The sequence below is a fragment of the Apostichopus japonicus genome, chromosome 17, assembly GCF_037975245.1.
Source record: "Apostichopus japonicus isolate 1M-3 chromosome 17, ASM3797524v1, whole genome shotgun sequence".
Taxonomy (NCBI): domain Eukaryota; kingdom Metazoa; phylum Echinodermata; class Holothuroidea; order Aspidochirotida; family Stichopodidae; genus Apostichopus; species Apostichopus japonicus.
In genome coordinates this window covers 10,181,166-10,207,687 of record NC_092577.1, presented here as the reverse complement: position 1 = coordinate 10,207,687, position 26,522 = coordinate 10,181,166, and the positions used below count along the sequence as shown (strand labels likewise).

The following is a 26,522-nucleotide window of genomic DNA, read 5'->3' as shown; positions in this document are numbered from 1 at the left end:
TCACACATGAAAACTATAAAGTACAACCATTTCAAAGAATTCACCAAAACTTACTGGTAAACTTGGGGATTTTTACGAGCGAGATTACCTTTCACCTTCTCCCGACTTAACATATGCACTGTCTGATCTACCCAAACAACATGACTTGACAGTTCCACCCACCACCCCCCCCCCCACCCCTACTGGGGCACTGCCACACTTACTCCAAATCTACCCTTCAGAAGACCACAACTATGTTTTTTGAGACTGATCTTTTCACAGGAATCCACTGTTTATGATAAATAAAGTTCAGGACAGAAATACAATAACACCTCAGACTCTACTGGGCTCGATGTCTCTTCAACTGACTTGGCTGGAAATATTTAAACCCATTTGCTGGGACTAACTTTTATTTCTTATAATTTCAGGGAATTATTGATTCCTTAAAAATCTTGTGTACATACAGTAGATACAGCAGTTTTGAAGTGTCTGAATTTTCTATCATATAAAATATTATTGTTCCTGTGTCAAAAAAAAATTGCTGTACATCTTGTGTGGCAGCACCTTTGACCATTTTGAATTGCGATGAGATACTGGACAAGATATTCCCTGAATTTCCTGTATACTATTTCTACATATTTCAGCATATTCTACTTTATACCTATATTACCCAATACATGTACAGCATAAGTACAGTAACTAGTGCAATGTTGCCTATAAAAACTTACTACAGCAGTTCTACATAAAGGTTCCCCAAAAGAAACCTTTCATTCTCATCCAATCTTTCCTTTGGAGATGTGCTTCTGGATAATAAGATGATATGTAGATCCTTCAAGAGAGGGAATTATTGATTCTTTACCATTTTGGATTTTTCTCCTTTCTTATTATTTCTTGATTCTTTACCATTTTTGGGGTTTTTTTTCTCTTTTTTTCCCCTCTCTTTCTTCCTTTTTTTTTCTCATTTTTTTTTTCTTTTTTTTTCCTCTATTTTTTTTCTTTTTCTTTTTTACTCATTTTTTTTCTTTTTTTTCCCTTTTTTTTCCTTTTTCTCATTATGTGCACTGCAGACACTTACACGTCATATACACTATGGATGGGAGTTTAGTCATGTATGTATATACAATACAGTATAACAATAGAGCAGATATACAACAAAATATTTCACACATGTGATCAACCTCTGACATTGGAAAATCATTTTCAAACATGTATTCAGTGGTTTAATATTCTACCCTCTCTCTTCACACAGACCGACCTGTTCTTGTGCTTCAGATGGATGTTTTTTTAAGAGCTTGTTTGGAAAGAGCATGACAATCACCAAGTCTGCTGGTTTTCATCAATGTTGTTAACTGAGCAGAGAGAGGCAAGCACTTCTTATCAAAGTTAATCAAAAATGCTGCACACTTGAAAAGTTTAGTAGTCTGATGAGGGAGGGAGGATCCAGGTCTCTCAAATATCGAGCTCGAGTTAGTTGAAGAGAATTCCTGGCAGGATTTCTTGGTTATCAGTTATGTACATAAGAGTACTGAAGCTGTACAAATACTCTACTGACATACACGGTGACAGTTCTATCTCTGTTGAACACGATGGTGCAGTCAAAGCTCACAAGAGCGCTGCTCAAGCACCTCTGTTTGATTTATCATAATAATTTATTGTAAAAGATTCAAGCTTCTTTTTTAACTTATAATTTAAACTTTACAGTATATATGACAGCTCCAGCACATACAAAAAATTTGTCCTACATCAGTGACTGTACACAACATGTACAGCAACACTGTAGGATACTTGAAACTGGTTCATTGGTATTCAGTATCACACCAGCATATAAAAAAAATATTGTACTACTTCAGTGACTGTACATAACATGTACAGCAACAGTGTAGGATACTTGAAATGGGTTCATTGGTATTCAGTATCACACCCCTACTGCATTTTGTCCATAATAAATCAACCTGTCACACATCCCTACAGTGTTGCTGTGCATGTTGTGTCATACAGTCACTGATGTAGTACAAATTTCTTTTTATCCCTCTTTCCGAATTTACATTACCATCCCTGAAGTCTATGGTGTTTATTTAGTGACATATCTTCATTCTGAAGAAACACATCAATCGTTAAGTGATCGTTAGTGATCGGTTTTAAAGAGTTCATCTGTCAATCGCAGTACAATCTAATGTACCACCTACATGCCCTATTTCCACTACACATTATAATAGCTTACCATGGACTTAGTATAGACCCACAGTGTGTGGTTACTGATTGCCAGGCTGAGAGTACTCCTAATAGTTAATGTACTCAGCCTAGTTATTGTGAAACGCATTAATCACTAGTACTGATCTCATAAACATTGATACATTACTGTAATTAACATTCACATGTCGAAAAATTCCAGACTTTCAGTCCTGTTACTATTTTAAGAAATAATGGAAGTTAAACACATTTTTAAACCAATTCCAACGTGGATCGACCTGACAGAACGTAACATTTTATAAAATACAAAAAATAAATTTAAAAAATCCTCCCACATCCTCCTGCATGTCCTGCAACTCGTCAAGATATATACAGTTCACAGTTGAACTAACTTTGTGTGCCAATTAAATTCTTCTGCTCTCTTTCAAGTCATACCGTTATTCCACGTCCGAGAATTAGAGAGTCCTAGAGTCTTCAGAGAGCCACGGGCAATATTCGTCTTCAGCGAGATCGTAGATGCGACAGAACACAAGAGGGATTATCCGCTGTCAGTTATTTGGGTTAATGTGTTATTTTGATACGGTTAGTCACTGAGGGAATAAATGAACAACAGGACTTATTACTGGGCTTGTCCTCAATACTGAAGATATCAACTCACAGTTCACTGAATATTCAATCCACAGTTAACACTGAATATTCAATGATAATCAATGACATGTCATCACATCATTTACAGTACAATCAAACATACAGTACTGTAGATTTAGCATTGTTATTCTACATTGTACTTTTGTTTGCCATTGTAGTTGCCCATGGATAGTACATACAGCACTGACAACTAACTTGAAATCTACCTATATATACTTACTGATTCAGGGCTTTAAGAACCACGATATTTACCTGTATCCTTCACCTATTGGGGTCGTAGTGCTAGAATGTTACCAGTTAATAGCCTAGGGTTAGATGGTAGTACATATAGGGTAAAGGACACAGGTAAGTGTGAGGTAAATTTATGCATTTATTGGAAAAACAAAATGCATGCATGGTAGTGATGGTACCTGTATTGTGATAGATAACTTTAATTCATATCTAACTAACAGTCAATGTTGTCCACGTTCCTTCTCCATCATGATTTCAATTTGAAAGGTGTCATCATTAAACTCTTAATGTAAACAATTGGTTAAAAAATAATCACTCAATTCAATACCTACAGTACCAGTAATAAAAGAAAGATAAACATATTAATGACAGAACCAGTCCGTGTCAGGCAGTTGAATCGAAGTGCTAGATAGGGATGTGTGACAGGTTGATATTTAGGACGAGACACAGTACGGATGTGATACTGGATACCAATGAACCTGTATCAAGTATCCTCAATACTGTAGAGTGCAGCAGAAATGCCTCCACCACCTGAGTTACAGTGTGAGCAGCATACATCCTGAATCAACAAACATAAAACAAACACTGCAAAAGAGTAAACTAGGAGGCCAGCTCAATTAAGTGGCGAAAAATGGTCGTAAAATCACCAACGATAATTTCACGGAAAATTACGTGTAGTCTACTTCTGAGTGGTAGATACGGAAGGAGGAATTAGTGGGAGCGAGGGCGCAGTGCTCAAATGTTTCCAAATGTGTAGTTAGGTAGATAGGAAAGTGCAATTGTGGAGTGGGAGACAGGTTAGAGAGGAGCGAAGTAAATCTAGGAGGCCAGCTCAACTAAGTGGCATAAATTCCTGATTTTCTCGAAGTTCCTCCTATTTTCAACCAATCAGGATGTTACCCCAAATTTTAAGTCCCCAAACTGCACGATACTATTTTTTTTGTGCATATACAGTTACAGTATGTCAATGTGAAGTACAGTAACAGTAACTTTCTCTTTTGGGTGCGATTCTGTTTGGAGATGCGAGTTACCGAACCGGGAACACCCACACGATCGCCAAAGCCAAGCTAAATCATTCAAGGAACTTGCCAAACATATTAAACTGATCAGGTTGCACTGGATCCTGCTTCAAATCACCAATTTATTGGAGAAGAACCCTTGTTGATCACTAATTACATTGCCTAGAAGATGATATCCTACAAACATCAATAAGGTGTGAGTGACTTCAAGGATGTTGGTGGGTGGAAGTGAAATGTGATAGAATGCTCAGCTTAAACAAAGTGAGACTACTTTACACAGTCACCCCAAAACTCACTGGTTTGTGTATTTACGAACGAGGATACTTACTGTACCTGTCTCCTACAACACAGTCTTGTAGGAGACAGGTAAGAGAGGAGTGAAGTAAATTGAAAAATACGAACACAACTTAGAAGCCTCGTTCACAAAATTTAAGAACACAAGGAGGATCTGACCCCGCAAGGTCGATCAAGGACTGTAGTGTGGACGCTCGCATACTCAGGATCAGACCACGCAATGGTGATGTCCCCTTTTGTGAGGATCTTGACCTCGCAGGAGCGATTGAGATTATATCTGTGTGGACGCTCGGAAGATCAAGAGACACAGGTTACTTGACCTGGTCACCTCCCCATAAACTGGCACAGAAGTAATTTACATGAACATGCAGAACTAAGTCCTCACAGTGAATTGTAAACGATCATCGTGACTTGTGTTTAGATTCATTCTTTCATTCGTCTTCGATCCACCTTGCATGCTCAAATGTGGGCGCACCTCTAGGGTCAGCTTCGATACCTTCCCAGGGACAAGCAGCATCCCATATCTCCCAGGCTTCCATTCTCAAATATGAACAAGGCCTTAAATCATTTACATATTCTCATTATGTTACCAGCACTGCTCCCAAAATATGCTATAAAGTTCAATAATGGTCAATAATGCTTAAATTTCAAAAGGCAATTTATTGTCAAACCCAAAAGTATTTTGCTTCAATAACGCATAATATTTTAATTCTTATTGAGCCCTCATCGATAGATACAAGAAAATAATATGAAGGAGAATCAGAGCCTTTAGGAATGTATAATTTTCAAAAACTTCTTGCGATCTTCAGCATGCTGATAATTTGAGGCCAAACGCTGACGATCTTTATAGATTACAGTCTCGAAACAGTTTCTTTACTAACATCTCACCCAACCTCATAATCTTACCTCTCAATTACATACTGTACTACACTAAATGCACCATAAAACAGGTCTGTACAAAGTGCCCACTTTCATGCAAATTAATTCTCGGAGACACGCACACACGGTGCGGCGGGGGCACAGAGCTCTAAGATCTTCTAGACATTACCTGTAGAAACATTCATTATAAACCTACAGGTGTGTGGTTTGTACACAACAATATGCACATGACTATTGACTAAAAGGGAGCTTCTGAGAGTAGAGCATATAAAATCAATACAACCGTATAACACAAAAGTAGCAGTCACTCAGTCACACAAGAAGAGATTTAATACTATACTATATATATATAGTGCAGTAAAGGCAGTAGAGAACTTACAGAATCATATATTATAAATCACTCTCGTTACAGACCAAACCTTTTTGAGTAGAATCGGATTGGGGTTCCCTCCCCCCCCCCCTCCCTTTTTCCAATGATGTTGGTTAAAGTGGGAAAATTGTGTATTTCTATTTCAATTCTATTCAAATGATTTTATTGAAATCATGTTTCTGGGCAGCAACCTTAATGTTGAAGGATTTTTGCAGACAGAATAGTTCACACTCTAATAAATAAAGGCCTTACCTTTTTTAGTTCAAACTGAGAGCATTTTCTTTCTTTCTTATTTTTCTTTCTTTTATATTATTCTTCAAATGACGTTGGTAATAGGGTGTTAAAATGTTAAAACAGAAGGGACACTGTGACACAGAAGGTAAACATTATCACACGTGTGAAATATGTAAGTTCGCAAACTTAATATTTTCCTAATGACACCAAACACTCAGGACTGTTTACTTAAGAAACAACCAATGCTCACATTCTACAAAGTTCAAACTACAGAGGGCTCTTCCCTGTGAACCCTACATCGGAGAGACTGGAACGGACCGGAGAGACTAGACTGAACCGGAGAGAATAGACTGAACCTGAGAGACTGGAATGAGCCGGAGAGACTTGAACGAACACGAGATACTCAAACGAACATGAGAGACTCGAACGAACACGAGAGACTCGAACGAACCGGAGAGACTGTACTGAACCGGAAAGACTGGAACGGACCTGAGAGACTGGAACAAACCGGAGACTGGACCGGAGAGAGAATAGACTGAACCCGGAGAGAGAATAGACTGAACCGCAGAGACTGTACTGAACCAGAGAGACTGGAACGGACCGGAGAGACTAGAACAAACCGGAGACTGAACCAGAGAGAATAGACTGAACCGGAGAGAATAGACTGAACCGGTGAAAATAGAAAGAACCGGAGAAACTGGAACGGACCGGACCGGAGAGACTGGAACAGACCGTTGAGACTCAAACGAACACGTGAGACTCGAACGAATACGAGAGTCAGAGACGAAATCATATCAAACCAAGTCTCCAGTTCTACAGACCTGCGAAAAATTGTCATCAATACGAAAATCTGAGTTACAGCAAGGGTGTGAAATCTGATTTCTCTAATTGAAGTGAACACGAGGAGGTTTTACCTAGCTGTGAGAGGATGACAATATCTATATAACTAGTGTGATTTCAATCCATGAGAGGAACTCAGTCCATGAGAGGTTGGCTAGTGAGATGGCTCACCTCGAGCGGCGGGTTAAGAGCCACTAATGTAATCAAGAAGAATTATCATACCAATAAAGGGGGAAAAAAAGGAATTTCAACGGCAAAAGGTTGTAATACTGGATGAAAGAAAATTTATCCTTGAAGACAGGGAGGGATCATGTGAATTCTTTTAATGTAGACAATTCATAAACATTATACTGTACATTATATATACAGCAACATTTAATTAGGAACGGTCATTTCTGAGTGTATTAATAGATTTTTACTATATGTTGGTATAATTATGCACAAATCGGAGACAGAAATTTATAGTTCTGATTTTGAGATTTAAACAAATTGTTGAATAATAATCCAGGAATTTTATTGGCAGATATGTACTTATTGAAACAGCAGAACATCAATTGATTCTAACCAATCAAGGATTTTTTAAAGTTGAATGTGACTTGTCCAGGGTATCCTTCTTCTTCTTCGGCCGCCGTGAATACTGACGATTGTCTATCAGTTTGACGCATCTCCTTATCTCCTCCTTCCAGGTAGTTCTGTTCTGAGCTAGACGCTTAGCTTGCGCTAGGCTCAATCCTGTCCATTCCTTGATGTTGTCATACCACTGCTTCTTTTGACGTCCAGCCTTCCTCTTTCCTTCTACCTTCCCCTCTATTATTTGGAGTGTCAATGCACTACCACTTCCTCTGAGGATGTGGCCAAGGTAAGTGAGCTTTCTGTTTACTATTTCTCCAAGCAACTGTCCAGGGTATAACTATACCAAAAATGCAATTCACTCAGGCAAGACCACTCACAGACCTGTGGTAACTTAGATACAATTATGGTTAAACTCTTTGAATGTCCAGTGATGAGGGAAATGCAACAATTATGTGGAGACATGTAGGTTCACTGTGAAATTTATTAAACCATTCTACACTCCTCAACATCTTCTGTAGGATTAATCTGAAAGGATAAATCCTTTAAGAGCAGAGTGCTGACATAGCATGTAAACTATTTAGGTTTTAAGCGATCTTTTACTCACTCTTTGGTAGATTGGATAAAGGAATGGTGACCTTTGATCCTATAAAACAGTAATAAAAGTACCATTGTTTTTGTTTTTCATAACTTACAGAATGTCTCCTCCTTCCCCCTCCCCACCCCCGCCCCTTCGATTTGTTATAAATATGTTGAGTAATGAATATAACAATATGTACACAAAAGTGATAGAATTTAAATTATGAACAACCTGACTAGCTCAAAGCATAAAATCCTAATTTGTTTGACTCCACTCTGGTATTTCAAGCACATGTGTGATGAGAACAGCTGTGCAGAGTAAATTCTTGCAATACCAATGCAGTGATTTTCCTAAAGGGCCAGTAAGGTATTATCTTACCTTACCACACAATGCATACACACACACATGCATACACGCAAGCAGGCCAAGCTTATTATCTCTCAATTTCATGCTTGGAAGACCACACTTTCTCTTCTCCCCTGCAACAAAGGGCTGTTGAGAGTTACTAAGCTCTGTTTCCTGGCAAGACCTCAAAAAGATTCCACATAACTCTGGATAATATGCAACTATCTGTTTATTTACTTCCAAGCCATGATAAACCTCCTACTCACAGATCCATCATCATACAGGAAGGATTAACACACTGAAAACACTGTTCAAAAGGAATATATGTCGGTCAGTGTTAAACGCCACTGACACAGTGAGCACTTGGTACACAGTGTGCAAATATCAAAGCACAGGAAGCGAGCACTCTGAAATACGGGGTTATTTATCGGAGGATTTTGCAACTGGATGGAAAATTTATTTTGCCAAAACTTCCATCCTAAAAGCACAAGTCTGAGGACGAGAGATATAATCATTTGAAGATTTCCTGAACTTTGCCATCGTATTAGACGAAATGACAAATAGAAAAATGGACAGATATTTGAGGAGTGATAGGGCTGGATTAATAAGGGTAGAAAGATGGCTACATTTATACCTAACAGAATAACATCCATGAACTGGAAGAGCAGACGAAAGCTTGAGTGACAGTTGAAATAAATCTTGGTCAAAGAAAAAAATCAAACTAATGTTCCATGTGGGGTGCCCATAAAAATGAGTGGAACATGTCAACTATTAGCTTGACAGAGACATCCCAGTGAAACTATGCTAAAACCCTTCAGCAAAAATGATTAAAACAACTTTTGGAGCATTTTGCAGCGATAATTGTGTCCATCAAAATGTCCCCTCAGGCTATTTTCCTATCTGTCTCGTTTGATTATGGTGAGAAGTAGAGTCACTGAAAAACGGCTGTTTTTTTCTCTCTTTCTTTCTTTGTGTTCAGTGCCATCCTCACCATACCAAATTTGATCTAGAAATAGTCAGGTACAATACTGTTTGCAAGACCTTTTTATTTGCTGGATTCCTGAAACCATACAACTCCCAGGATTGGGTATTAACAAGTCACCATGTCTCTTCCCATCTACTTGTACAATAAGTTGGCATCAAATTGGTCATTTTGGCATGATACTGTACTCGTGAACATGACTGTACTCGTGAACATGACTGTACTCATGTACATGAATACTGAACATGTCCTGTACTCATGAACATGAATACTGAATATGACTGTACTCATGAGTATGACTGTACTCATGAACATGACTGTACTCATGAACATGAATACTGAACATGACTGTACTCATGAACATGAATACTGAACATGACTGTACTCATGAACATGAATACTGAACATGACTGTACTCATGAACATGAATACTGAACATGACTGTACTCATGAACATGAATACTGAACATGACTGTACTCATGAACATGAATACTCAACATGAATGTGCTCATGAACATGAATACTGAACATGACTGTACTCATGAACATGAATACTGAACATGACTGTACTCATGAACATGAATACTGAACATGACTGTACTCATGAACATGAATACTGAATATGACTGTACTCATGAACATGAATACTCAACATGACTGTACTCATGAACATGAATACTGAACATGACTGTACTCATGAACATGAATACTGAACATGACTGTACTCATGAACATGAATACTGAACATGACTGTGCTCATGAACATGAATACTGAACATGACTGTACTCATGAACATGAATGCTGAATATGACTGTACTCATGAACATGAATACTGAACATGACTGTACACATGAACATGACTGTACTCATGAACATGAATACTGAACATGACTGTGCTCATGAACATGAATACTGAACATGACTGTACTCATGAACATGAATGCTGAATATGACTATACTCATGAACATGAATACTGAACATGACTGTACTCATGAACATGAATACTGAACATGACTGTACTCATGAACATGAATACTGAATATGACTGTACTCATGAGTATGACTGTACTCATGAACATGACTGTACTCATGAACATGAATATTGAACATGACTGTACTCATGAAAGTGAATACTGAACATGACTGTACTCATGAACATGAATACTGAACATGACAGTACTCATGAACATAAATACTGAATACGACTGTACTCATGAGTATGACTGTACTCATGAACATGACTGTACTCATGAATATGACTGTACTCATGAACATGAATCCTGAATATGACTGTACTCATGAACATGAATACTGTACATGACTGTACTCATAAACATGAATACTGAATATGACTGTACTCATGAACATGAATACTGAACATGACTGTACTCGAGCGCATGACTGTACTCGAGCGCATGGCTGTACTCCTGAACATGACTGTGCTCGTGAACATGACTTTAATCAGCCTGTACTGTGAAACACAACTACTCGTGAACATGACTTTACTCATAAACACAGTCATGTACTATACAATACCCAGGGTCTACCAGTGGGAATCTAGTATATAGATATTAATGTAAGATGGGGTACTTCAGATTATTCTTAGCCCCTTGTACCTGTTACCCATTCTCATACCAAGGTTAAATCTACCTGCACTCATATTATTGCTAGCATACTCACACCAAGTCTGACACACACACTTTAAACTGACATAAATTTTTAGTTTGCAGGTCACTGCAGGGTAATATCAGCAACATTAACTATTAACAGGACATCCAAAACAATGAACCACTTGAAGAATCTTTACATGGAAACAATACATGTAACACTTGAGTTGATAACCCCAATCATAACCTCATTTCAAAACAAACACTAGACGATGTTTAATACTGAAACATTGCACAGCTTGATTTAAAGCAACTATGGCATTTTTCATTTTTTTTTTATTATGTTTGCATGTATGCAGATACTTCTACCATAGACTAAACACTTGAGAAAAATGTATATCAACATATATGTTGCTGGTCACATGGTCAGATACTGCACTGTCACTATATAGGAAAAATCTAAAAAAGCAATATTGGTACCTGTAAAGCATATTAATAAAGTTCAAAACAAACCAGGCAACCAGGTCTTCAAGGATAATAGGACTATCATAGCAGATGTACCAGGCCAGGAGGCAGCAGCAAATATTCACTAGTCCCCCTCCCCCTCCCTGCCCCCCACCTCCTCTGTCTCTCTTCCCCCCTTTGTTATTCATGTTTTTCTTTTTGTGAGAACACACTTTAGTACAACCCATGGCACATCTTGTAAGGAGTTGGCATAACATTCTGTGTCGTATACATCATATTACTGGTGCTGTGGCCGAGTGTATAAAGGCGGTGGCATTTGAAGCAATGAGGCTTAGCAATCGGGAGGTTTGGGGTTCGATTCCTGGCCGGGTCATAGTAAGGTGGGTTTTTCATCCAAGAGCAATCTACGGTTTTCCCATCTGAAATGACTTTCTAAATTGAAAAGATTCCAAATTTGAGTTAAATTGTTGAATTGGAAGCCACCCGACGTGTAAGTTGTAATCCATAAGCCCTGGCGGGTTTCTCCCACATTTGTGGTCGCTTAAGCGTCGTAAAAATAACTGCTGATTATGATTATGATTATGATTATGATATAAGACACGTCAGTAGAGACACTGCTGTCAGCACTTTGCTTTAATACTTGGCACAGTTTACACTCTGTCCTTCCTGTTATGTACTCTGAACGGAAAAGCTACTTGAAAACATAATAGATCATCACAGACGCATGAAATCTGAAACACTGACAGTGCTGTAAAACTTGTACTCAAAATGAAATTAAAACTGCCATTAACTTGAAGTTCAAATATTTATAAAAAAAGGGGGAGGGGGGGGGGGGGTAAATGTGGATACTTGATGTTTTTTTTTCAGAAATCAGTACAAATTCAGAAAGTGGCAGGTTCAGCAAAGTGCGGAGGTGGACTGGCGACTCAGTAGAGGGTGGGAGGGAGGGCATTAAGTCAACTCTGCAAAATCCAAGGCTGCAACAAGGCTGAATCTATCCCAAACAATAGAGATCATCTCCACAAACCAGCGGAGTGCAGGCCTACTGAAAGATATTATGCACTATAGATACAGTCTGGCTATCCCCTCTTTCCCCCCCCCCCTCCCATGTAGTTAAGTTTTAACCCAATCAGATACAACAATGAGGTTCCATTCAGAATGCATTCAGATTCTTGTCGCCAGGTCAAATTTTCACCTACATTGTTACTTACAAATCATGAAAAAAAAAGATTACTTACTTTATCAAAGAAATTTATCAAAACTCATATTCCTACACATTACACGGTCCACCTGACAGTGTAACTGAAACCAGTTTCACAATGTTCTTTCTTACTGATAAGTGAATCTTTTATCATGGCCACACACTCAAGTTCTTAGCATTCAAAAGGGCAGATCAGATATAAAGTTTGCACAAAACACTATACTGTACTATTTTTAACTATCAATATGGTGGTGTGCAGATCTAAGCAAAAACTTAGCTCCCTTTTGGCCAAAAAAAAAACCCTGTAGTTTCATTCAATGCATTGTGTACCATTCACTCCAGAGGTCAAATTCAAGTTTTCATATCAGATTTACCATTCATTTTGGGCTTGGATCAGATGAACAAAGCCTTACATTTTTCCCAGTCACGGGAGGTTTTGATGCCTGTTTGCCTATACACACCACACACATACAGCTCATACAGTATGCCACAGCATCATACTAGTACTACACACACACATCATGTGGTGAGTTACATACTGAACTGTACACACTCCTCTGTCAACAGTAGTAACTGAGTCATCCCCCTCAGGTACAACACACAGCTACGTGTGGAGACTGAAAGACAGTTACTCATGGAGGCTGGATTTGAAATTCCCAACGATTGAAGGATTGGGAAATAATACTGGTGGGATAATTTGGTACATGGCAACCCTGACAGGCACTTTCAATTAAATGAACAGTTAGAGGCTGCCTCTAACTAACGGTGAAAGGAACGACTCTCCAGCCAGGTCTGAGATTGTACCGACTACGACGATGATGAGGTACACCATGGAGAGAGAGAGGACAGTAAAACGATAGAGGAAGGAAGGGAGGAATTACTGATATTGATGATGTGTCCGATATGTAGCTACGTTCACATTTGGTTTCCAGCTGATGACCCTTTCACTGTTGTATTGACTGTGTATTTGCTCGATGTAACACTGTACACAGATCAAACTATAAACGACACTTTTTAAGATACTTTCGCATGTCTGGAAATTTATGATTATATAGCGAGTTATTAAGGGTTTTTAATACTCCGTTCTGAATATTTCATGACTTTCATCACCTAGACACCTTTGGCAAGAATTTCAGTGTCAATAACATGCACAAAAGATACCTTGTTGTTCTGAAAGGTTCTTTCATTCTCCTTCTTTGAAGGTAAAACATTAACAATTGTTGCTACTCCCTCCAATTTACCTTACTGTAAGTATCATCACACTATCACCCGTTTTGTCATGACCCTCACTCAGGACCGACACCCCACCCCCCCTACACCTGTTACAAGGGTGATATAGGCCTCTAGGCATAAACGTATGTACATACATGTATGTGTTATTTATTTGTATAATATTACAGTAGCTAGTTGTTGTTGTTGTTTCTTTTTGTTCAACATATTTCTGTCCCACTTTTGTTGATCACATGCAATTTTGCACACCTGGTCTAATAATGACAAAGAGCTCTGTTAATTATTCATTATGTGATTAATTAAATTAAACACTCACTGTAAGGTCAAAGTGGCAATGTTTCCGTAACTATCCTTTTAACATGTTGCTAACCTAAACTTAGAGGGTGGACAATTTTATCATTTTCTACCTTTTGCTCCGTCTAGTGAGTAAAATACAGTCACCCTAACCATATTTGAACTTGGAAGGTAAACAGTTTCATCAGCTCGGGGAAATTTCATTTTAATGCTGTCATACCAGGCATATTTATTGATTATCATTTTTAGGGAAGATTTTTTATTTTATTTCTATCACTTGCTTACATTTTCTCTCTTCTAATGAAATAACATTTCAAAGAGACTCAGATGCTAAGGCTGTAATAAAGTTTGTAACTTGCTAATTACATACAGCTCTCTCCAAAGAGTCGATATGACAGCTTCCCCAAATGGTGATGCAAATATTTGCTTTCCACGTAAAGTACTGTGCGAGCAAAGTTGAGTTAAAATTAACCATAGGGTACAACCGCAAAGCGGCCCACACAACTATAAATTACAAGTTACCTCACAAGTCCCCATTTACACACCTGGGTGAAGAGAAGCAATGCAGATAAAGTGCTTTACCCAAGTACACAACATATTGATCTGGCCTGGACTCAAACCTGCAAACCTTAGATGAAAAGTCTACTGCCTTAAGCCCTTAACCACTTGACTACAATGCTCTCAATTCTCAAATTTTAGTGATACTCAGTTCAAGAGTTTTGGTACCGTATGGTACCAAATTTGGACACCAAACTCAGAAGCTGATGTGATTATGTGAACAGTTTTTTGATGACAATCATGAAAAAACAGTATTGGAAGAAAGTCGCCAGCTGAGCAAAGTCTCAGCAAACATTTCCCACTAACTCGCAGACCATACTGTACAGGTACCTGTACTTATCAGACATTACTTTTGATCGTTTTTAGTATCTGATCAAATCAACTTACTTTTTCTTTGAAAGTGATCTCGGTGAAAACTTCAAAATTTTAAGCCACATGCTAGAAAGTACCAGTGTATAAGATATCAGATACTGATTTAAGCATTTAATTCCATCTTGCGTTTGCAGTGTTTTCTTTACTTTCTTTTTATTATACTAGTTATATAAGTTAAAAATCCATTTCCAAGTAAAATACTGTCTACAGGCTAAATTTTGAAGCCCTGCAAAGAGTGTAACATAATCACTGCAAAAAAAAATGTAATTTCCTGTAACCTGACACGGTATTTGTGATTAAATATTCCTCCTAAAAAAATCAGTATGATAAATTAGGGTATTAAGTATGTATTATATATGTAAGTAATAAGTATGCGCAATATTTTGACAAATGATGTATTGATTGACTCTTCTTAACATTTGATAGATGCATCTTTCTTTTTTTCCCCATACAGGTGTCCCTGTTAGCGGACCTAAACATTTAACCTTGCTTAACATTTTATTTATTTTTTTTTTTTATCTGTAGACTTCAATTGATAGTACTGAATTATTAAAAAGAATAACAATCCATGCTGGGAATGGTAATTACAGATTCTTGAGGTTTCATGTATAAATAGCATACCGTCCATATCCTTAACAAAAATAAATATATATGGAGTAAGATACGATTTTAGGGGGAGATGGGTGATCGAAGTAAATTTTACTGATACTGTTAAAAGTGCCATACACCAAAGTGATGTAGTATACTTACCTCTGTGGCTTTATAATATAACATTTTACAGACCACAAGTCTACAAAAGACATCCCAAACAAGATCACCATCAGCAAAAATTGTTCAAAATTACATTTTAGAGGAAGTATTTTCAACCATGTGTTTGTTCTTTTATTATACTAGTTATTTATTATTTCATAAAAGTTAAAAATCCATTTCAAAATAAAATACTGTAGGCTAAATTTTGAAGCCCTGCAAAGAGTGTAACATAATCACTGAAAAAAATGTAATTTCCTGTAACCTGACACTGTATTTGTGATTAAATATTCCTCCAAAAAAATCAGTATGATAAATTATGGTATAAAGTATGTATTATATATGTAAGTAATAAGTATGCGCAATATTTTGACAAATGATGTATTGATTGACTCTTAACATTTTATAGTCTAGATGCATCTTCCTTTTTTCCCCATACAGGTGTCCCTGTTAGCGACCTAAACATTTAACCTTGCTTAACATTTTATTTATTTATTTTTTATCTGTAGACTTCAATTGATAGTACTGAATTATTAAAAAGAATAACAATCCATGCTGGGAACGGAAATTACAGATTCTTGAGGTTTCGCGTATATAAATAGCATCTACTGTTTAGTTATATCCTTTACAAAAATAAATAGATAAGATATACGGAGTAAGATACTGTATTAGGGGGAGAAGGGTGATCAAAGAAAATTTTACCAATACACCACATTATACACCACAGTAATATAGTGTACTTACATCTGTGGCTTTGTAATATAACATTGTACAGGTACAAGTCTACAAAAGACATCCCAAACAAGATCACCATCAGCAAAAATTGTTCAAAATTACATTTTAGAGGAAGTATTTTCAACCATGTGTTTGTCATTTTGTCTGTGTTTAATGACGTCACCTCTTTGGCAGACAACTTGAATAATATTGTATCCAGGGGACATGGTTTCCCTGATTGACAGATATACGGCGGTAACGGCAAATTAATCCGTGCGGGCAAGACCGTGGTTTCCTACACTGCATACTTTGCTGTCAAGATTTTCCCACACATGACAGTGGCTGGCCACATTCAATATGACTATTGGTATGAATTTGGTATGAATTTATATCAATATGGCACAAATTGCTTGTTATTCAATAGATGAAAAAAAAAATTAAAACTTGGAACAATAATTTCTGGTGGTACAGTAGACTACTGTAGTTCAACACTGCTTAACTTCTTTGACAAGGAATTACAAGTTTCTATCCCATATCATCATTCAACATAAAATATGAACTCAACCAGTCGTTACATATGTTTCAAATTCACGTTTATGCCTGAAATGGGTTTCACCATACTTATATTTAAGCACAATTAATGGTTTAACTGTGGCACTGTATAGTTAATGAAAAACTGTATAGTTTGTAGGTAAAAGGAATGGTACAGTGTATCATTTAGGGTGCAATGTCGTTAGTATGTATTTCTGTTGTTTTGTGAACTTTTGTATCTGTTTTGGGCTGAAGTTGGGAGGGCATAAAAAGGACTTTCTTTCCTTGGAATTTGGAAACCGTCAAGAATCAAGAATCAACTAATCTTTGTACAGAATCTGTTTCATATTAATATACCTTGATATCCACATTCATTCATGAGTAAATGTCTTCAACATTAGGCGAGTCACTTATTGCCATACTGACCATTAGTATATGAAATAAATGAAGGTGATAGAGGACTCAGCAAATGCTGTTGGGCAATACACACATTTTTCTTCAAAATCAAAATAATAAAAACATCTTGATTTGTGGCAGCCATTGCATAATGTATACATGTATGTGCTCCACTTCTGAAGGATGTTTTAAGCCTTGCGTGAATATAAAATACACAAGCCAAACTGGCAATTAATTGAGATAATGATCTGCTTTTTTTAATACACTAAGTTGAAGCGATCTGTATATTACATGCATTTATTTATTTATATTCCTTTGAAGAGTAATTACTAATTTTTACAGGTACAGATACATGTAGACACAAAGAGGTCATAATTTCTTAGGAAGTGCTAAATATTCTTAGGCAGTGTTAAGTATGAGAAGCAGGGTTCTGTTTCTGCCTTGAAACTAGTATACATTAGTATCAGAAGTAAAACAATTGTTTTAAATTAATAGATTATTTCTAATAGGCCAATGGTAAATCTAAATAGTAATGCTAGGCCAAATCTGGACCTACTGTAATGTAAGGATAACATAACTAAGTCCAGCCCTAGTTAGGTCAAGATAAGGTGACCAGTGTCCCTGTAGAAGCACCACACCACTGCGATATCTTAAAATGCCATCACAGTGTACTTTCCTTGATGTCAACATGGGGAGGGGGTTGGGTGTCAACAGCAACATGATGTCCACGGATTATCTGGAAAAATTTAGCCTAAGTGGTCTCCTAAGGCAAAGGCCTTGTCCCTAGGCCAATGATATGCTTGTCAACATGTCAATTGATGGTATGATATATCAACTACAGTAACAAAACACAGGAACTCAGCTGTACACCATAGAATACAATTGCACAGACCCTAAGCCAAGTTACGACCTAGCCTACCAGTTAGACATAGACCACACACGTTAGTAAACAGTGTTGGCAAGTTTCAACATGGGTACACAAGGGGGTACTAAGTCGTCAACAACTACAGTATTTGCACTGTAGTGTAGTGACGAAAAGAGTCTCTATTGCGGCCCTCACTTGATTGGGATTTTATAGGCATCGCGTAACTCTTTACACTATATGGTCCTTAAGCATCCAATCGGCAACAGTTGCCTCGTCAATTTCTTTATTTATAGACGTGTGCTCCCAAGTAATGTTCATATTAACAAAGTACTGATGCATTGCAAATGTTGGAAAATTTTCTGGGCTCCATAGTACGTTAGTTACGTAGATCTTGCCGGCCAATGTATGCAATGGTATGTGTCAGGTGCATAACAAATCATGTCAAAATCATTTGCACTTACCTGATCTCCTCTACCCGTCCAAAAGGCGACGGCCAAAACCGTCAAAATAAAGAACTGATTCCTCATATTATTCCTCTGCTTTGTGCTCAAATATTGGTACAAGTTCCAGTTGGTATATATAAACACTCCGTGAATAACAAGAAATTATGAATATCCTTCAAGCCGTGGATCGTCTTTCTACGTACAGTAGCAGTTTAACTGTGTGTATGCATAGGTTTTAACCGGTGCTATACCGTACGTGAACTCAATGACTGTGCTGTACGGATAACAATCAGCGATGAGTAATTCCATGTAATATCCTTCCGCCGTGTATTACGCCGGAATAATATAAACCAAAACCTACGTTAAGTCAATTTTTTGTGGTATTAATTCATGTATGAACTCCTCTTCAACTCTATTCAGACAAAATCTTATCACTTCGACGATTCTACCGAAAAAGATAGACTTCCTCTCTTTTTCGATGTAATATTGCCGAAATGTGAACTGTTAAGATTTTTTTCTCAGCTTTTGTGAACAAGGGTTGCGAAGAAGGATTGCTTGTTTATCGGGTTGCTGAGCTGTGATGCGGTTTTGTGGACCCCCATAGTTCAACCCTTATAAACACTCCAAACACGAAAAAAAAAAGAGTGGATGAACATAACATACATTTACATACTACCAGCTCTATTAACTTGACCATGAAATATTTACTAGGTGACTTTCAGTTACCCGTGGGACATTCCCGTACCAGGAACTCTATTGCATATTCAGTGATGACAATGTTGTATGGTTATATGAATTATCCTACGGATTGGCATTAGAGGGAATCAAATATATAGGTGTTGCTCTTCGACGACAATTTCATGCATCAATGAAAGCTGTAGTCCAATGTGTCTACTCTTCACAACCCCCTCCCATACAAACACAAAGAAATAACTCATAATTGACTTTTAAGTAGCAAGTCGATGGCCCATGCTACTTTTCTATGCATGTATCAGTTCTACTGCTCCCCCACCCAAAACAAAAATGCATTAGGGGATACAGCCCTCCCCCTCCCTGCCCCAACACACACACAATAAACACCTCCTCCTCCCGTCCACTTCTGGCCCTCCCATTCCCATCCCCTTCCCCTCTCGCTACACCCGATAAACTGCGGCAAATTTGTGCCGGATGTGTTGATGAAGTGTTAACTGATGGACAGAGTGATGCAAAATTTGGGACCGGCGGATTGGCTTTAAGTCATACCGGTTTACCGGAAATTGTGAGCAACTGGACCCTTTCAGTACAATAGCTCATTCTATGTCACTCTGGAAAAGGATGAACAAAGCAAGTTTGAAACAACAAATAAATATTCCTCTTGAAATGAAAATTCAAATCCGGACGTCATAAACAGGGCGCAACCTCGTATACCGCCCGGGGGGGCTTTTACTGATAAGCCCCTACCCCAGAATCAGTCAAGCATGGGGATCACCCTCCCCCGCCCCCCTCCCGCCCCTCCCACCCACACACACACAGACTGATTGGCAAAGTATACAAACAATCCCAGTGTATAGTACATACATGTGTGTGTACGGTACAATCCCTACAACACTGATCGAAAATTCTGCAACATTGTTTCAAAAATTGCAAAATACAGGATCTAAGCATATTCCATTTTACGACCAAAAAATTCTCAAAGTGGGAGGGAGAACCATCTTATACCCCTCCCCTCGACCGTTACATAACATCTTATCCCTTTCCCATCTCCAGAACAAAAATGGTGGTTGCGCCCTTGTTCACGAGCGCAGAGGTCAGTAAAGTTGCCACTGTCTTTAACTGACTTTTCTATATATTTTCCCTCCGATGTGAATGGCATCGTTGCCATGGAGAAGTAAACAAAAATACAAATCTTACAGCGTGAGGAACTTCACGTAGTAAAACTATAAAAAGCTTCCACATTAATTAGGAAATGCAAACAGGTGCATATGATAGGTAATAAACTTCTCCCAACACAAATTATGAAATTGTGTATCATGTGCCTTCATCTAGTAAATGAGTTTTCTTTGTAATCGTTAAGTTCATATTCCTTACAAACTCATAATCGTTCTATCACTGTGTGTTAAAATCACTATAAGCAAACACCACACATCAATTATAAATTTTCTTATATAATGGAGAAAATTAATTTTCAGGAAGTACTGACATTTTGGACGTGGAAGTCATTTTGAGGAAAGGTAAAGGCAGGTGAAACATGAAGGAGCATGTCAAGACTCGGATAAATATGTTCATGGAGGTGTGCCCGCCCCCTTCAACCCTCCCGATCCAATTTCCTGTTTTTTTTTTAGCATCACACAAAACTTCCTGTGATTATTGACCAAGTGTTAATTTGTAGATTATCAACAGGCCTTTATATGCCTTTGAATGCATTATTGGACATCTAAAATATTGTCTTTTTTTTCTGGGAGAGGATGCCCCCACCCCTCGATGCCCCTCTGAAACACCGATTAATATCTTTGGGTACTATATAGAGATTGATATGAAATATTTAACGTGGGGGTGGGGATGGGGTCCCTGAACTAGATGTATAGCCGAATGACTATTATTGAACATGAAGGCATAGCACTTTGTGCGGTTTCCATTTTTTTGTTCTTTTGGTATATAGGAACTTTCAAAGGATGGATTTGTTTAAAGGTATATATTCATCAAGCTGAAAACGAAAAGATTTCATTTAAATTTCCCCAATTTGTCGCTCAGGCATGTATGAATCACACATGGTAGATTTATTGAAAGGAAGATTAATTTAGACGTTCAAGAGGCAAAAAAAAGCATTGATATTTTGCTGATAAAACTTTGACATTTAGGATAATGACATGCTTCGTAATATGATGATAAAATGGATTATGTATATTTAACATGAATATGTAGATTTGTGGTTGAGATTAACATAGGCCCGCAATTCGAGATTTTCTTTCCATAAATCAACCATATAAGGTATAAAGTTTGTCTTATGTACATAAATATAACGTGCTTCAACAAACTGGACCGTCGGGGGGGGGGGGAATTGACGGCTTAATTGAGGGCGCCATTCATAAACTGACAATAGAACATTTCTATAACTTTTCTTTTTTGTTTTATTTTTTTTATGTCCGTTATTTCTAATCTTTCTGGTCTTTGAAGAATATCTATACGGAATTGAAATATCATTCGCCCAAAACTGTTAAACACTTACAAAGGGAGCGGTAACGGAGAGCTCCTTGCATATATACCTTTCGGAAGGTTTTACATATAGTGAACTGAATTAAGAAATAAAAATCACATTGTCCCTCCCTTCCTATATTGTCTGACCGGACAGAACGTTTTCGCAATTAGATAAGACACCGTTTTTTTCCATCTCTAAAGAAAATAATACAGAAAACCATATTGTTTACAAACCTTTTAACAAACTTTCCAACGAGATCGAAGAAACTTGAGGTAACTGGTTCGCCAATCGGACTCATTAGTTCAAAACTGATTTCTTTATTATTTCCAAAATTATATTTAAAGAAAAATGTCGACTTGAAAGAAATTTACTCACTGCAGATTTAAAACCAAACTACAAGAAAGGAGAGGAAAAAAATTCTTATTTATTGGAATTGGTTAGTTAATTCGTATCATAAAGCAAAGGGCGTTAAATTCTCTGGCCTATGTTACGAATCCTAATCTAGCCAATGAGTTCTTCGTTTTTTCCAATCAAGAAGAAAAATCGGGGAGGGGGTAGGATGCAAGCCAGACTATTTTGTAGTGTTTGATCATGTCCATACATAATACTATAGCACAGCAGTAACAAATAAAAATCGAATGACTTTTCGTTCAGGCTATTGTCTCTAATGAGAATGTACATGAATATGAAACATGACGATATTGTTTATTCAAAGTCATCTTCACAGATAAGAGGATGATTTTAACGTGCTTGAGTTGTTATAGGCAATACAGTATTTAAATAGATTCTACTCCTCCCTCCCATCCCCCACCCCCACCCAACAGGAGTTGGGGATTTCCGACTGTCATATCTAAAATAGTCCTTACATAAACAATTAAATGGGACACATGCACTTTCAATAATCACTATTATTCCACCCTCACAGCGAACCCTCCCCCTACCTTCAACCCCCCCCCCTCACTAAAAAAGGAATTGTAACCGATATGAATTCCATCTAATTCAGCTCATGTATTAACTCACATATAATTAACTCATATGTTGTTGGTATAGAACGTACATATATGGGAACACTGTACATCAATCGAATCAGTAGTTCAACCACCTGTTTCAGAAAACATCAATTGCGTGATAAAGTTTATCAAATCTTCAAACGGGAAGTGACGTCACATTGTGAGCTTACCGATAAATCACTCATTATAGGTCTTCTTTATGGGACTGGTTTCCCTAGATAATGAAAAAAACCGGTAACAGGAAGAAACCACGCCTCCGTGCTGTAGCGAGATTGTTTTTTTGTTTTTTTGAAGGAATGTTGCAATTATATAACTTGACCTATACTGTATACTATAGATGCCATGGATGACGTCATTTGATTGTACATGTCAAATCCAGCTTGATTTTTTTTTCTACTTATTCTTATTCTGCATTCTACGCATTTGCAGCGAAAATATTCAATTAAATCAGAAACTTTAGTCAGCTATAAAGGGAGCTGAACGCCTTGATCAGATCAATGTTTTAACCATTAATATACCCGCCCCCCCTCCCAACACCCCACCTTAAATAAAGAACATGAATACGATATCAGTCTTAAGATCATTCTACATATTAGCCTATACCTATGTGTAATATTATACGTCCTTGTGGCGGCAAAGTATACTAAGACTACTTCAAACGCTTCGATACTAACACAGGAAATTTAACATTTGTGATATGATTTGTAAATAGGAGACACCAACCCAACACTTAACATCGTTGGTCGATGTGATAACTTATATACCGTGTACAAGATAACTGAGATCCCCAAACATGATGCAGGTAAGAACATATCATAAGCCATTTCGGAGAACATTACAGGTTTTTTTTTTTTAAACTATTGTTTCATATGTTCTTCTATGCCAGGGTTTCCCTAACTTTATCCCCCCCCCACCCTCACGAACCCCCTGTGGATGTCAGAGTTGTCCACGAACCCCCAACTTTTCGAGACACGATCTTCAGTCATTATTATACTATAATACGAATAACAGTGCTTCGTAAAAGATCAAGTTCATATTCAGCTCTTTATCTTCACGACGTACTGTCATGCGTACACCAACTTCACCAAAGTTATGCGGCCTGTGTCTGTTGCATAATTCAGTTATTTATCACATGCACGGTACGGTACAGCTATGGCATTATATGCGTATGGAACGCGAAAAGAGTTTGTCCATAGGTACGAATTTTGTACATTACTAAATTATATGATATATCAGATTTTAGTTCAACAAAAAGTACTCTAGTTTTGACTTTCAGAAACGTCTCACGAACCCCCTGGGATGGACACACGCACCCCCTGGGGTTCATGCACCCCAGTTAGGGGACCCCTGTTCTAAACTGATTGTATTGTTTTTCGGAACACATTGAAGGTTTAAAGTTCCTTCACAGACACAGGGCTGACGACTTGATCAAGTATAAAAGTGACATCAAAGAGTAATAACTACCATGTGCTATTTTGTTTTAACTAATATTTCACATGATCTTCTTTACTGATTGCATAGTTTATTATGTACTGGAGATGGGTTTTGCAAATGTTGACTATAAAATATTGAAGCACTTTAGCATGATCTGATGATGGTGGTATTGGTTTCGGTGTCGACACGAATTTCGCAGTGCTCATTGGATTGTATAGCATTTTAATGTTGTCAGTACTTTCACTGCAGTTGCCTTGATATGTCTTCAAAATGTCAAATCTGGAGAGAGAGAAAAGAAGAAGAAAAAGGTCTCTATAATTTGATCATTTATAGATCAAGATAGTATCTGTTTCTTTCAACAGAATTGTGATCCTTGCACGATGCTAGATCCTACCGTCATGGTCACGTGATTATCGTGCGTCTCGTCGATCAGTATGTGTACTGTGTCAGTTAGGTGAAGTGCGCAGACTCAGTACATGAAAGAGTCTCATGTGGAAACAATTTGGCCGCGTCATGCGGTACATGATATGAGTGATAATTCATACCAGAAACCTTGATTGCATTAAAGGCATTAATGTTAATCAAAGCCTTTGACAAAGCTTAATTTAATTGACATTACTGCATCATGCTCGGAAAGCACGTGCGTCCGGGGGGGGGGGGGGTAATATGTATTCTTCCCATGGTAAGCTAAATGCTCATGTACTAGATGAACTTGGCTTAATAGAAAACAGGTTTTATATACTGGCGACATGTTAGGCGATTTTATTTGAGTGTAACAGATTAATACATTATTTTGTATGTTATATCTTTATCGGGTTAATTATGTGGACGATTAATCTGTTATAGAAAATTAAAGGGTCGCTTGCACCCCTGATCCCCCCCCCCACCCCAACCCCACGCCATCCTCCCCATCTGGATTTGCCCCTTGAACATCAATGTTCATGCAGGGATAGCGAACTTCACGAGAGCACATCAGCTCAGATTTTTTCGGTTTTCAAAAACCGCTGGCAGACTTCGTAAGGAGGCTAAGTGACCTTATGTCACGTAGTTTGAATGCGTCGGTTTTTGTACATAAACCATCGCAATTCTTAAAATCTTCAAAGATAGCCATTCTTGGCTAAATGAAAGTTAACACCGTAATATATGATTAATGAAAAAAAAAATCAAGGAACTAATCCGACTGTTTCAGAGAGCAAGGTAATCCCTCTTCAATCTACTCATTACGCCTACATTGAAAAATCAAATATAATGACGCAAATGAAATGTCATGAAACCTTAACGTAATTTACTTCATTATTTTGTAATTTGGGACTATCTCACGTATATCTATAGATTCGATTAAATAACTTATTACACATAGGAAGGCTACAGAACTGAAACACAATCTCAAATGTTTATATTTCCCCGAAAGGTCAAACTATATATAGTCATTTATACCGACCTTGCAAAATTGTGAGGGGGCCGCGGATTGCAAAGTCGGCAATGCCTATCGAGCGGATCGCAAAGTCACTAATTTCTAATTACGGTAACACGGCAGCATACATAATCGTTGTACTCAAAACCGAAACCAAAGTGAATAAATCAGGTCATACATCCGGAGGAGTCTATGCATGCTAAGTTCTTTAACAAAGGAATTGAGGTCATACCCCTTGTGCACTACAACCCAGCACTACAACCATGGGCAGTGATCATGGGGGGGGGGGTGCGGGGACATGTCCCCCGTATTTTAGGTGGGGGATATAGTATCTAATATCCCCCAATATTTGGTGGCATAGTTTTTTTTTGTGGTTATAAATAGAAAATAATGCGTGAGATTATTTATCCAAATCATATTTGGCGGTGGCTAAAACTTCATCCAACACATGCTGCATGAGGTAAATGACTTTTCGTGGTTGTTTCTGTGACCTGTGACCGTATAGCATGTTGTCACTCATGATTATTATCATAATGTCTGTACATCTCTTGTGTATGAGTGTAAGTACGTACAATCATATATATAAGATCTGTCACTCCTATCCCACTTGTTAGAATTTCACATGCCTCGATTGCACCTGTTTCACATGTTCGTAACTTAGGAGTCATATTTGACAAAAATCTGAACATGGAGTGTCATGTAAATGATATCTGCCGGGCTGCATTTCTTGATCTTCATAAGCTTGGTAAAATTCGTCGTTTTTTGAACAATCAAACTACCGAGGGACTTGTACACGCTTTTATTACATCACGCTTGGACTACTGCAATAGTGTGCTCTTTGGTCTCCCTGAAAGTCAACTGGCTAAATTAACGCATTCAAAACTCTGCTGCCAGGCTGATCA

At 37.7% G+C, this 26,522-nt stretch overlaps 1 protein-coding gene across 1 annotated transcript in view; it reads right to left on the bottom strand.

The window, feature by feature from the left end:
- LOC139954609 (uncharacterized) overlaps nt 1-18,856 on the bottom strand; it is a 68,821-nt gene extending 49,965 nt beyond the window's left edge. Inside the window, exon 1 of the mRNA XM_071954509.1 lies at nt 18,606-18,856. Coding sequence (XP_071810610.1) covers nt 18,606-18,671 — 66 coding nt within the window. The 5' untranslated portion in view covers nt 18,672-18,856. The remainder of the gene's footprint in view (nt 1-18,605) is intronic.
- Nucleotides 18,857-26,522: the final 7,666 nt, after the last annotated feature.